The sequence below is a fragment of the Prionailurus viverrinus genome, chromosome C2 (genome assembly GCF_022837055.1).
Source record: "Prionailurus viverrinus isolate Anna chromosome C2, UM_Priviv_1.0, whole genome shotgun sequence".
NCBI lineage: Eukaryota > Metazoa > Chordata > Mammalia > Carnivora > Felidae > Prionailurus > Prionailurus viverrinus.
This window is the reverse complement of record NC_062569.1, coordinates 117,245,053-117,259,245: the sequence shown is the minus strand read 5'-3', so window position 1 is coordinate 117,259,245 and position 14,193 is coordinate 117,245,053. Positions and strand designations below refer to the sequence as shown.

Below are 14,193 nucleotides of genomic sequence, written 5' to 3'. Positions count from 1 at the left end.
TTGTCTGTAAATCGGTAATTTGGGCTAAGGAATGTACTTTACCAAATGGAGAAAAATGTTAAAAATGATTTCTGCAGGTAACATTTCTAGGCTGGTTCTCCAAAGCCATCTTAAGCCACAATATATCTAATATGTAACATTGGTAACACAAAAAACCAGTGCTTCAACAGAAAAACATACTCTAGTAAGGAACATACCTGGTCCAGTATAGAGTCAAAGTCTTCACTCTTGCCTCCTCTCACATATAAACCTACACAACACTTACCTACTAGTTTATAAGGATGGGATCTCCCACCAAGTGATTCCAACAGTGGTGTTTTCCTCTACAGAACAAAAGCCAAGAGGACAAGCAACGACGAACGGGTTCAAAGAGAAATGATGTGAGGGGAAAGGAAGATATTAGTGGCAGTGAAGAGGTGAGCAATAGGGTGGATACTGGGAGTGCGGACTATTACAGCATGGACAGGGAGAGGCTGGGGTGGGACAGAAAATGAGAAGCAGTCACAAATGTTTTTTCCTTTCTCCCTTTTCTTCATTACTCTCTCTGTCATCTTTCACTTTCATATATGAGGCCAATGTCAGAAAGTGGAGGAGAGGAAGCACATAAATGAGGTTCCCTTCTCCACTACTTTCCATCTTCTCCACTATGGTCTTCTACCTCACTCTCCATTTGCTATTCAGAGGCTAAGCTACCAGAACATATCTATGGTATTAGACATATGTACTCAAGTATTTATGGGCAATGTGATAATATGATAACTCAGGGATACAGGCTTGCCTTAAGTAATCCAGCAAAACAAAACAAAAATTAGACTGGGTGGGGTAGAGAACAGGCAAAACAAGAATGGCTGATTGCTAATAACTGTTGAAGTCTAGGGAGGTATGCTATATATACCACATATATGTGTGTGTGTGTGTGTGTGTGTGTGTGTGTGTGTATAGTATAGTATAGTATATTACAGTATAGTATATAGTATATAAATACATACTACGGTATTTAAATTTCTATAATAAACAATATAATATTTTACACCCCACACAACAAGAGTACTCGTCTGCTATATTGTGTGAAATAAAATTTTGTTGCCTTGTCAATTGCTTACCCACACAAAGCAACAAAACTGAGAGAGAAACGTGTTGACTTAATCCTGGAGATTATTACAAACGATTCCTTGGATATCTTGGGGAAAAAAATGTCTTTGAACCTGTTAGAATATGTCGAGGTAAAAGGATTAAAGAGGAACTGTGGAGAACACAAGCTGTTACTGTCTTGCACAAGTTCTCTAATATAGACAAATGTTCCTGTTCATCCTCTCTCATCTAGTGTCATGGTCCCAGAAGCCACTGCCAAGCTGAAGGAAGTACTTTGTATATGTCTTCTCCCTCATTTCATGTTGGTTACATAGTTCATCTCAGGAAAAGTATCTGAGGTAACCCTGAGAGGTATCAGATTTGAATTCTCACGGTCATCCTCATCCTAACTTTTAGAGGCACTGTTTATAATCCTGTTTTCCACAGGCATATTAGCAAACACCCTCCCCCAGGGAAACTGGGGGACTACAGATAAGGTCGAGGGCTCCATATTTCTGTATGATATTTAGTGGTCTTTATGATTAAATTCTTCGAGACTAACTTGGAAAAATGTAGACACTAAATATATATATATTCTAACCCCAGGAATTACTGATCATATTAGGTGGACTCAGGAAACATCCCAAGGATCTTTGTTAAAGATTCTACTCAGGGAATATAATACAGTCATGAATTCTTCGGTAAGTATTCACTGGGTACCAATTATGTACCAAACTCTGGATCAGAGGGCCTTGTTTTCTAAAGCCTGGTAAAAAATGCCAATGGAGAGATTTAATGAAGTATAGTGATAATGCAGTGACACACACACACACACACACACACACACACACACACCACTTGAGACACCTTCTTCCCCATCTACCCAATACCACCAAATTCTGGTTGGGAGAAAGTATTTATAAACCATGAGGTCAAAACTATTGCTGACTCTGAAGTATAAGGAAATCATAGTTTGGTCAGAGCACATGGCTATGGCAGCAGTGTCTCCCTAACAAAGCCCACTTTCCTTTGAAGGTACTCCCTACTGAAATGCTTCAGTGGTTACACGTGGAAGGCGATATACACAATTAACTTTGTAAAGGAACACAAGGGAACGCGGATTCAAGCTGGAAATGTTCAGTCTTTCACTGTATGGCTAGTATGCTAACTTATTAGCTTTCATGAATTCTTACCGTTTCCGGGTTATTTTCAAAGATCTCCCTGGCTTCTTCCTTATTGCACAGTTCTTCAATACATTCTCGTTCCAGATTACCCTTTTTGGTTTCTTCAAACATAGAATTTGCACGGCGTTTCCTAATCAGGACTTGTGAAGCATGCTGCTTTGACAAAACTGAAGGAAAAAACAAGTTGGGGGTGGGGGGGGAGTAAGTCTTTCATTTCTCCACTTAAAATATTTTATTAAACAGTGAGAATTAAAATCATTGTCTGATTGTGAATTGCATAACATTTAAACTCAGTATAGGTGAACTGAGAAGAAAACATGCAGGTACATAAGCACTTTGGTTAACAATTCAAAGAGCGGGTTTGGTGTGCAAACTATAGCACTTGTAGAATGATCCACACAAATCATTCAAGTTCACACACAAGGTCAAACATACCAGACAATATTTACTGTTCACTTTATTATGACCATACTGGAAAAAGCATCATGCTGAAATGTCTATATCAAAAGTTACAACCACACATCTTTAAAGCTGAAGTAACAAACCTTTTCAATTTTAATGGAAAACCACATGATCTCTGTAAAGATAGAGAAATGCAGGAGTACGGTCTAATCAGCTATTTGAAAGATACCTGATGGGCTAAAACACTTGATTTATTCATACAAAGGAAAATAGGAATCTTTGAAACAAGGAAGACCTTGTACAAAGCACAAAATACAGAAGGCAAAGAGAAAAAAATTTGGTAATATCGACTACATAACAAATTTTAAACAACTGAAAAACAACAACAAAAGTAACAAAACAAAGTTCAACATCAAGCGACAGACTAGAGGAAAATATTTCATGATATAGACTGGAAAAAAATCACACATTATAGAATGTATAGACAACTTTTGCAAACTAAAACAATAACAACAGCATTAAGACAATGAATAATGAGAATGTGTGCTCATTCGGTGGCTCAGTCAGTTAAGTGTCCGACTTCGGCTCAGGTCATGAACTCACCATTTGTGAGTTCGAGCCCTGCACTGGGCTCTGTGCTGACAGCTCAGAGCCTGGAGCCTGCTTCGGATTCTGTGTCTCCCTCTCTCTCTGCCCCTCCCCTGCTCATTTTCTGACTCTCTCTCTCAAAAATAAATATTTTTTTAACGTTTATTTATTTTTGAGACAGAGAGAGACAGAGCATGAATGAGGGAGGGTCAGAGAGAGGGAGACACAGAATCCGAAACAGGCTCCAGGCTCTGAGCTGTCAGCACAGAGCCCGACGCAGGGCTCGAACTCACGGACGCGAGATCATGACCTGAGCCAAAGTCAGCCGCTTAACCGACTGAGCCACCCAGGCGCCCCTCAAAAATAAATATTAAAAAAAATTTTTAATGAAAATTGTCTGGGATGCCTAGGTGGCTCAGTTGGTTAAGTTCAGCTCAGGTCATGATCTCCCAGTTTGTGAGTTGGAGCCCCGTGCCCTGCCTCAGATTCTGTGTCTCCCTCTCTCTGTTCCTCCCCAGCTTGCTCTCTCTCTCTCAAAAATAAACATTAAAAAAATTAAAAATGAAAATTGTGGAATGCCACACCTATAGCATAACCTGATATATATATCAGCCATACTCGTAGATATGTAAGTATCACGTGGACAAATTCATAGAAAAGAGTTTGAGAAGACAAACTACCAATTGCAATTATATTTGAAAAAAAAAAGGCAGTATGAAGCTTTGGTGTCATTGCTTTAGTATGTAAACAGAACATTGTTTTATAGTACAAATTTTTTAAACCAAAAATAAAATCTACAAATAATTTTTTAATCTTGATTTTAACCACAAATGGTTCTTTCATTAAGATAAGCAAGTAATATAAATACATAATTTTGTTTTTCTCTTATTTATCTTATTACCTGGTAAATAAGGCACACACAACAGATGACAATAGAAGGAAGAAAAAAAGCAAAAGAACTAATTAATCAAAAATCTTTCAAGAGGGAAGGAAGTAATGTTACTATTTCTCCTACTTGCCAAAACAGATGTTTCAATGTGATGATTAAATAAATAAAGTGTCTGGGTTACATTTTTAGCTCTATGTTTTACCATTTTTATCAGTGTTCATCAAGATCAAGATTAAATCAAGGCTGTATGTGTCTAACAGATGGGTTTCTGTGAGCACATTACCTCTCAAGTGTGCTACTGACTGATAAATGGTAGTCCTATCCACAATGAAAGAGTCTGACATGGCCAATTATTTCATTTATTTGAAATAGTCTTAAGGATGCTACTTTATAATAAATATAGCAAAAACATGTCCCTTTTGAACTTCAAAGCAAATATGTAAGTTTTTCTGGGGAAAGCAAGAGCATCATTCTTTGAAAGATAAATACAGTGATTAAGTAACCAAAAAATCAAGGTCAAATGCACTTAGGAAACTAACCATAAACATCACTCTTTGGTATTTCTTCCTTATGGAATGTTAAGTTTTGGACTTTAGATCTTAATATTGGTATCTAAGAATATCTGGTCCCCTGCAAGGGACCCTGCTACAGGACACAGAACAGGGTTGATAACACAGACTATATTCACATTTGTGAAAGGGAAAGCTTTCAAGTGTCCAGAGAGAACTAAGGTAGACATTTAAAGGAATGCTTACGTAAGTTTATAGAAGTAGAAGGAAACAAAAAAGCCTCCATTATTTCAGAGATGATGAAACTCACATAAAGAGCATGCAAGATAGTTACCCTAAGTTATAATAGCAAAATTAGGACTTAGATGCCAATGTCCAGACCTGTGACTATCCATTACTATTTGCTGCTTCTCAAAAAAACAGAGGATTCGTTTTCTCCATTGATTAGAGGAATACTAAAAAGGAAAATTATTAACACCTCCGTCCTAAAGGATAATGAAGCTAACAATAAATAACTAATTTTGTCTAGATTTGAATGTTTATGTTTTATTTCATCTAGGTTCAAACCAATAATGCTTTAAATTGTCATGGTACTTAATAATTTTCAATGTGTATATTATTTCATTTTGATCCTCACATAAATAATGAAATAAACTAGAGTGTAGAATTATCATCCCCACTTTCCTTGAGTTACTTAAACTTAAGCTGAGAGAGGCTTCATGATTTAGCCCAAAGTCATGGAGTTAGGATGTGGTCTAATGGGACAGGGATTCAAATATACCCATCCTTCTAATAAAGTGCTCTTTCCTCTGTATATTCTGCCACTAAATGACCACAATGTACTTGATCTAAAAAAAAAAAAAAAGAAATTATGTGACTGTGGCATGGACAAGTTTGATATCTTCAATAAGACATTTACTGCCCTTTAGAAAATAAACCCATCCATTTAACAAGTGTGCTTTCAAAGAAGTCTACTATTCCTTCTCAAAAAAATATAAACATGACATTACAGATCCGAATTAAAAACTACAGAACTGTAGGATGAGAAAAATATGTGCGTTAGAAGTGCTTTAACCAGATGCCTCCGTCTATCCACCTAAAAGCATCCACCCTGCTGGACTGCTCCATTATTAAAAAGTTCCATTATTTATCAGAATAGTCATGGTATATAAGCATATGTATGCTGTTTTTAAATGATCTCCTTCAATACTAATCACAACTGTTCTAAGTAGAGAGTAATTGTCCCATTTTATACATGAACAAACTACAACTCAGGGAAGCTGAGTTCATCTCACCAAGTTCACACAGCTGATCACAGAGCCAAGCCTGCCTCCAAAACATGTTCTCCTTTTGCATTACTACACTGTGGCTAGTCATTTGTTTCACTTTTTTGGGTCAAGAAGTATTTCAAGTAAGCCTTTGTTAAAACTCAACTTTGCTGCTTGAAATGTGTTACATTCAGATTCAAAATTTCAGGTTATTAGGTTCAGTTAAGAGTCTTTCAAGTTAGAAGAATGATGGAACTATTCACATTTTTAACTTATCTGAGTCCTCCCTTCTTCAAACAGTGTCCATAGCAGGTTCAACAACTACGTCAATAACATAACCATTGTTCAAACATTAACTGGAATTCTTTCTTGACATTGCTTAACAGCCTTCAAATGTTCCTCTTTCTGTGGGGGCAAATCTTTGTTTTTTGAGCACAAATTTGATTGTCTTATCTCCAAAAAAGTAACTTATTGTTATTGGTACTTCATCAAAGCACCTGTAATAAGGATAAGCATTATCCTTATTAATAATTAAGCATTATTAATAATAAGTATTAGCATTGCCTCTGCTCACAGGAGAATTTCCCAGTGTTCAATTCAGTTCCACCACGGTCACAGGGAGGTACTTTCCTCAGGCCCTTTTCCCACTTAAGTTTTCAAACTTGCTACCATCTGTTCAGGGGGTGAGGACCACAGATCCGCAATTTGCCCAAAACTGATCAGTCAGATGTGAGTGAGGTTTCAGACAAGGGAGATGAAGAAGGTTCATGCTTTAGGAAAGTCCATCCTCTGAATCTTCTCCATTCTGTTCTCTTGTCCTTCGCAAAGCTGGTTCTCACATCCCTCCTTCCAAAAGCTCATCTTTTTTTAGTTCTGCTTTCTGTCTCTCTTTTCCCCAGGATCTACTTATCTGGCATCCCAAGAATGAAAAACTACCCTAGAAAATGTGTCTGAGAATCTCTGGTAGAATTTGGGTTGGCAGAGTGTTTGAATCCTTGTTTCTGCTTCAGTCTGGGATGAAGCAGGGGAAAATTACTTTCAATGTACAAATAGAACAACTAGACAATACTCTGAGATATAACTGTGCCTCATATGTGCCAACTGTTGAAATGGCATGTTTTCATTAGTCAAAGCCTGAGAAACATAGAACTGCATGTAATATAGAAAAACTGTTAGTTAATAATGATGGGAAAACATATGCCCAGATATTACCAATTGTATTTAAAATAATCACATGATAATCAAACGTAAAATGTTTCATTTTTTTTCCATAAAGATTTCTCCCACAGAATATTTCTAATTGAGAAAGGATATTTTAAAATATGAAGGTTGCAGGGACTATGAAAAACCAAAAGATAGATTTTTTTTTTAAGACAGGCTTCATACCCATCACAAAGCCCAATGTAAGGCTCAAACTCATGACCATGAAATCATGACCTGAGCTGAGATCAAGAGTCGGACGCTCAACTGACTGAGCCACCCAGGCACCCCCCACAAAGATAGATTTTTAATTAGGCATTTGTCAGCCTGTATAATTATTACCAATTTTCAGAGAAGCTTGGGCTAGCTTTCAGGAAGATATGCTATGTCTGTATGCATGGTACACTTCAATCTTTTTTTAAGTCAGTTTTTTGAAGACAGCTATTACACTTACTTTTCTCTAAAGTTCTTACTTTTGTTTACAATGAGGACTATGCCGCTGAGCAACTGATTCTTCTCATATTTTTATATTAAAGGTTAGAAACATGTTAGAAAAAAGTATTCTCTAAAGGTGAATTATCCATTCTTCAAGACGACTAAGCAATAAATAGGCTAGTAAGAAATACTTTAAAAGAGTATAAGGAATAGATCTGGATAAGAATTTAAATCTGGGAAACAAAAAGAGGAAATAATCTGTGAGTTACCTGTTGTACATATAAAGCTGAGTCCTGGAAACATCTGGATTAGAAGAGATGAAGGTCAGCTTTCATTTAGAAGTTGAAAAGCCATTGATGGCATTAAAAAAAAACGCGATCATCGACCCCCATTCTGGATGAGGAGGGAAACAATGCCTGAACTGTTTAGCCACAACTGGAGTGACATGGACCTTTCCTTACTCCAGGATTTAATTATGACTTTAATTTACAGTCCCTATTCTAGGGGGGGTGGGGATGGGGGAGAACAAATCAAACACTCTGCTATTGTTTACCCAAGGTTAAAACCTTTGATTGTAGCCATAGACAGAGAAAGTGGTACATTTCACTTATTCCTTCCAAAACAACAAATACTTCTACCCAAAAGACAGTTTATTACCCAGAAAACAAAACAGAACAAAACACTACGTTAATCATTTCTTTCATTTGACTTGTTTGCTCTTGGTGAGTGATAAATTACGGTACTTCATTTGAAGGGACTCAGAGTTCAGATTTTGGCAAGGTGTGGAGAAGAATTTTCTATAGTCCTCTCTTTTCTTCTCTCGACTACCACACTGCAGGCTATACTTCCTGAGGCTACAGCAGGAGGCCTCTTTTATGACGTGCACAAGATATTTCACGCAGTCAGCTCTCCTTGTCTTTTTTATCTCCTACACACTAGGACACCAAAACACCATCTGATTTTGACGTCATGTACCAAGAGGTTACAGCCCAGGAAAAGTTGTGTTTTTGTTCTATTTGACCTATTTGTTAGGATAGCATCAATTAATATTATTAGTTCACTGGCCTGTGTCTGTGTTTATGTTTGGAAAAGCAACAGGCAAACTGTTCCTGGACGTTTTTAAAGGCAACAATGAAAGAGTTGGCCTAATTCTGCACTATCCTACTTCCTGCAATATCTCCCAGATATGAAACAAGACTTAGAAAGACTCTAGATGCTTCTCCTTTGACTCCTAGGATATATCTTTCTTTAAGTGCTGATGTGAAAATGAGATTATTTGGAATATTGGTATAGTATTGAATGAATGCTTAGAATTCAATTTTTACATTTTTGCTAGCCCCTTGTTGACTTTCTAAAACGCTGTAAGATACAGTCTAAATAACAATGGAATAACATAATTTCTTTTAAAAAAGGGAGAAAGCGATTGGGATAAGGAGTGGGAACAAGGATAGTAAAACAAGTAATAAGGAAAGGTACACTTAACATACAGAAACTCAGGCTCACTTAAAAAAGTTAGCCACAAAATTAAAAAAAACTACCTCTCTCATTCCATAATAACAAAAATAATAAATTAAGCAATTGTGTTCCACTTGACAAGGCATTATGGACTGAATGTTTGGCATTATGGTCTGAATGTTTACGTCCACCTCCCATCCCCTATGCCCTGAATTCATATGTTCAAGTAGAAATCCCCAGTGCAGCTGTATTTGGAAAAGGGGCCTCTAAGGAAATAATTAACGTTAAATGAGGTAATGAGGGTGGGGCCCTAATACCATACGATTAGTGTCCTGATAAGAGGAAACATTAGCAAGCTTGCACACCCCATCCGCCCCCCCCTTCTCTCTCCCTGCAAGCATATGGGCCCTGAGGAAAGGCCACATGAGAACACAGTGAGAAAACAAGGTCTGCAAGCCAGGAAGAGAGTCCTCACTAGAAACTAAAGTGGCCAAAACTTTCATCTTGGATTTTCCAGCCTCCAGAACTGTGAGAAAATATTTTCTCTTGTTTAAACCATGTAGTCTATGATATTTTTGTCAGAGTGGTCCAAGCAGACTAACATATAAGGCAAGAAGGTTGGTGACTATTTCTAGATGCTCTTTAAAGACATGGAAAGTGGTGTTTATGGTTAGTGATGTTAAAGAGCATTTATCTGCTCTCTATCCAAGACAGCATTAAAATGACTGCAGGAGAATTTTAAAAAGGAAAAACCAACAACAGTTGAGACAATGGGAAGGGTCTTTGGCAGATAAGAACTTTAACAAATTCTCCAGAAGCTGGAAAGCTGAGGAAAACCTATTAATAAATAAGGGAGACGAAGCCTTGACCCAAAATACACCCATAGAGATATAACAGAAGTAAGAATGCTCTTGCCTTTGGGAAATAAAAGCTCAGAAAGACTGTCATACAGCATTTAGTGGGAGAGTGGGAGAAAGGCAACTAGAAGCAGAAGATTAATTTGAAAGTCCAGCAATGACACAGCACTGGTTTCCCAGTACATCACAAAATACATGAAGCAGTACACTTAGAGTAGGCTCAATAAACATTAATTGTATAAATGAATCATGTAATGAGTGTATGTAGAGCTACCTGCTAACTCTCCCTTTAAAAAAAAAAAAAAAGAAAGGAAGAAAAAAAAAAAGACCAGCAGGAAGCCACACAACGGAGTCACCTAAAGCCTACCCAGTACTGTTGCTTAAATATGAAGAGACAACCAAGAATCCTCAGAAATATGGAGGAAAAAAATTAACAGCTACCAATAGCATGAAAAAGAAAACAAATATGAGAAAAAACAGGCAATTCAGAGAAGAGAACTTTAAAAAAACTTTTTAAAAGTCTAATGAATATCGTCATAGTGACTTAAGAAGATAATGAATCCATAAAAGGATGAAAGTAAAATCAAAGAAAAAAATACTTCAAGAAACTTACAATATGATTGCCAGTATAGAAGGTTTGAAAGAAAAAGTTAAAGAAATCTCCTGGAATATAGAGCAAAATTTTAAAGATATAAAAACATGAGAGTCAAAGTCATGAAGGATCAATTCTGGAAGAGTTCTAGAAAGAAAACAGAGGCTATGGAGAGAGGAAATTATCATGTAAGTACAGGTAGAAAAATTTTTGGAGCTGATGAGAAATACTAATGTTCATATAAAGATGGTATTAAAGACACAAAAGATAACTTAAAAATGTATACTAAATATCCTAAAATAAATTGAGAGGATCTGGCATCCATAAAACAAAAGTAGGCTGCTATGAAAAGGGAGGAGAGAATTAAAATACGATTTTGAAATAAAAAAGTTAATGGATAAACTGAAAAACAGAATGGACTACTTTTCTCTCCCACCCCAAGAAAGTCACCCCCATTTTTATTCCTATTGCACTGACAAAAATTTAAAAAGAAGTTCATGTCTAATGTTGGTAAAGATGAGAGGAATTAGGGACTCTTAAAATCTACTTTTAAAACCAAATTTCCAGGGAGAAATCTAACAATATATACCCAAAGCCTTTAGACATTCAGCTAACCACTCTATTTCTAGGAAATTAATCTGAGGAAATGAATATGGACAAATGTAAAGAAACACTTATGAATATGTTCATCACAGTATTATTGATACAAGTAAAACACTGGAAATAATGTAAATCTCCAAAGATACATTTTTGGTTAAATATATTATGATGAACATATATGAAAGAAAATTATAAATCTATTTTAAAGTGTGACAGAATTTATGGATATGAAAGCCATCATATCTTAATTTTATTTTTTTAATTAATTAATTTTTAAAAATTTACATCCAAGTTAGTTAGCATATAGTATAATAATGGTTTCAGGAATAGAATTTAGTGATTCATCACTTATACATAACACCCAGTGCTCATCTCAACAAGTGTCCTCCTTAATGCCCTTTGCCCATTTAGCCCATCACCCTACCCCAAATCCCTCCAGCAACCCTCAGTTTCCTCTCTGTATTTAAGAGTCTCTTATGGTTGGTCCCCCTCCCTGTTTTTATATTATTTTTGATTCCCTTCCCTTATGTTCATCTGTTTTGTATCTTAAAGTCCTCATATGAGTGAAGTCATATGATACTTGTCTTTCTCTGACTAATTTTGTTTAGCATAATACACACTAGTTCCATCCACATTGCTGCAAATGAGAAAATTTCATTCTTTTTGATGGCCAAGTAATATTCCATTGTATATATATACCACATCTTCTTTATCCATTCATCAGTCGATGGACATTTGGGCTCTTTCCATAGTTGTCGATAGTGCTGCTATAAATATTGGGGTGCATATGCCCTTTCAAAACAGCATACCTATATCCTTTGGATAAATATCTACTAGTACAATTTGTGGGTCATAGGGTATTTCTATTTATTAATTTTTTGAAGAACCTCGATACTGTTTTTCAGAATGGTTGCACCAGTTTGCATTCCCGCCAGCAGTGCAAAAGGTGCAAATACTCGCCAGCATCTGTTGTTGCCTGGGTTGATCATTTTAGCCATTCTGACAGGTGTGAGGTCATATCTCATTGTGGTTTTGATTTGTATTTCATTGATGATGAGTGATGTTGAGCATCTCTTCACGTGTCTGTTGGCCATCTGGATGTCTTCTTTGTTTTTTGCCCATTTCTTCAATGGATTATTTGTTTTCTGGGTGTTGAGTTTGATAAGTTCTTTATAGATTTTGGATACTAACCCTTTATCTGATATGTCATTTGCAAATATCTTCTCCTATTCCATCGGTTGCCTTTTAGTTTTGCTCATTGTTTCCTTCATTGTGCAGAAGCTTTGCATCTTGAAGAGATCCCAATAGTTCATTTTTGCTTTTGTTTCCCTTGCCTCTGGAGAAATGTCAAGAAGTTGCTGTGGCCCAGGTCAAAGAGGTTTTTGCCTATTTTCTCCTCTAGGATTTTGATGTCTTCCTGTCTCATATTTAGGTCTTTCATCCATTTTGAATTTATTTTTGTGTATGGTGTAGGAAAGTGGTTCATTTTCATTCTTCTGCATGTCACTGTCCAATTTTCCCAACACCATTTTTTTGAAGAGACTCTTTTTTTCCATTGCATATTCTTTCCTGCTTTGTTGAAGATGAGTTACCATACAGTTGTGGGTCCATTTCTGGGTTCTCTATTCTGTTCCACTGATCTATGTGTCTGATTTTGTGCCAGTACCATACTGTCTTGATAATTACAGCTTTGTAATGCAGCTTGCAGTCCAGAATTGTAATGCCTCCTGCTTTGCTTTGCTTTGCTGTTTCAACATGGCTTTGGCTACTCAAGGTCTTCTCTGATTCCATACAAATTTGAGAATTGTTTGTTCTAGCTCTGTGAAGAATGCTGGTGTTATTTTTATAGGGATTGGATTGAATGTGTAGATTGCTTTGGGTAGTATTGACATTGTAACAATATTTGTTCTTTCAATCCATGGGAATGGAATGTTTTTCCACTTTTTTGTGTCTTCTTCAATTTCATTCAGAAGCTTTCTACAGTTTTCAGTATATAGATTTCTCACCTCTTTGGTTAGGTTTATTCCTAGATATTTTATGGGTTTTGGTGCATCATCATATATTTAGGTGAAACATCAAGTTCAAAATAATATTAGAAAAAAATAAAATAAAATAAAAAATAAATTTAAAAAGGGGTACCTGGGTAGCACAGTCAGTTAAGTGTCTGACTTAGGCTCAGGTCACAATCTCATGGTTCGTGGGTTCTAGCCCTGCATTGGGCTCTGTGCTGACAGCTGAGAGCCTGGAGCTGGCTTCGGGTTCTGTGTCTCCCTCTCTCTCTGCCCCTACCCACCCCCTCCCAAAAATAAACATTAAAAAAATAATAATAATAAAAGAAAAAAAATAGTCTTAGAGCACAATTCCATTCTTGCATTTATGTATTTTAATTTCTAAGAATGTGTATATGCAGACAAGGTTGCTTAGAAGAATATAAAGCAAAACAATACTTTGGTCTCGGGCTAGTGAACTACAGATGGATTTTATTTTTTTGTTAGTGCAATATTGCAGTGAATATCTGTATTCCCAAATTAGATTATATTAATCATGGATTACTTGAATGGTTTAAAAATGTTAGGGAGTTGGTAGAATATAGCTGGTAGTTTAAGCTGGAAAAAGATATTCAATGAGGCTAGAAGGTCAAGTGGAAGCCAAGGAAACTTTAATATTTAAGGAAAAACAGAGATCAACAAAACAACAGAAGTAGAATTAGTAACACACATATATAGAGAAAGAAAGAATAAATTTTTTTTAAGCAGGCTTCACACCCTGCACGGATCCCAAAGCAGGGCTTAAACTCATGACCCTGAGATCAAGACCTGAGCTGAGGTCAAGAGCAGATGCTCAATCGACTGATCTACCCAAGTGTCCCAGGAGAGAAAGAAAAGTTGAAGATAATGTTTATAGACATAAAAGAAGATCAATTTCAAAAAGATAATTTCAATAGTGTCAAATGTTGTAAAGAACTTATTAATAATAATTACCATGATTTGCGATGAGAGGTGAAATGTAGTTGGTTTAACAATAGGATCACCATTAAAATTCCCCATCACCAATACCAGCGGGAGGTATACCAGAAGGAAGAAAGGAAATAGAAACTGCTAGAATAAACTACTTCCTCAAGAAGTTCAAATGAGAGCAGGAAA

At 36.3% G+C, this 14,193-nt stretch overlaps 1 protein-coding gene across 2 annotated transcripts in view; it reads right to left on the bottom strand.

Annotated features, from left to right (window-relative positions):
* PROS1 (protein S) overlaps positions 1 to 14,193 on the bottom strand; it is a 69,498-nt gene that overhangs the window by 44,591 nt on the left and 10,714 nt on the right. Inside the window, exons 1-2 of one of the 2 annotated variants that reach the window (XM_047876228.1) lie at positions 7,816 to 7,910; positions 2,265 to 2,422 (exon numbers count right to left, since the gene is read on the bottom strand). In XM_047876228.1, coding sequence (XP_047732184.1) covers positions 2,265 to 2,422; positions 7,816 to 7,849 — 192 coding nt within the window. In that variant the 5' untranslated portion in view covers positions 7,850 to 7,910. Of the gene's footprint in view, positions 1 to 2,264; positions 2,423 to 7,815; positions 7,911 to 14,193 lie in introns of those variants that run through there. The other variant, XM_047876227.1, reaches the window with a different exon arrangement.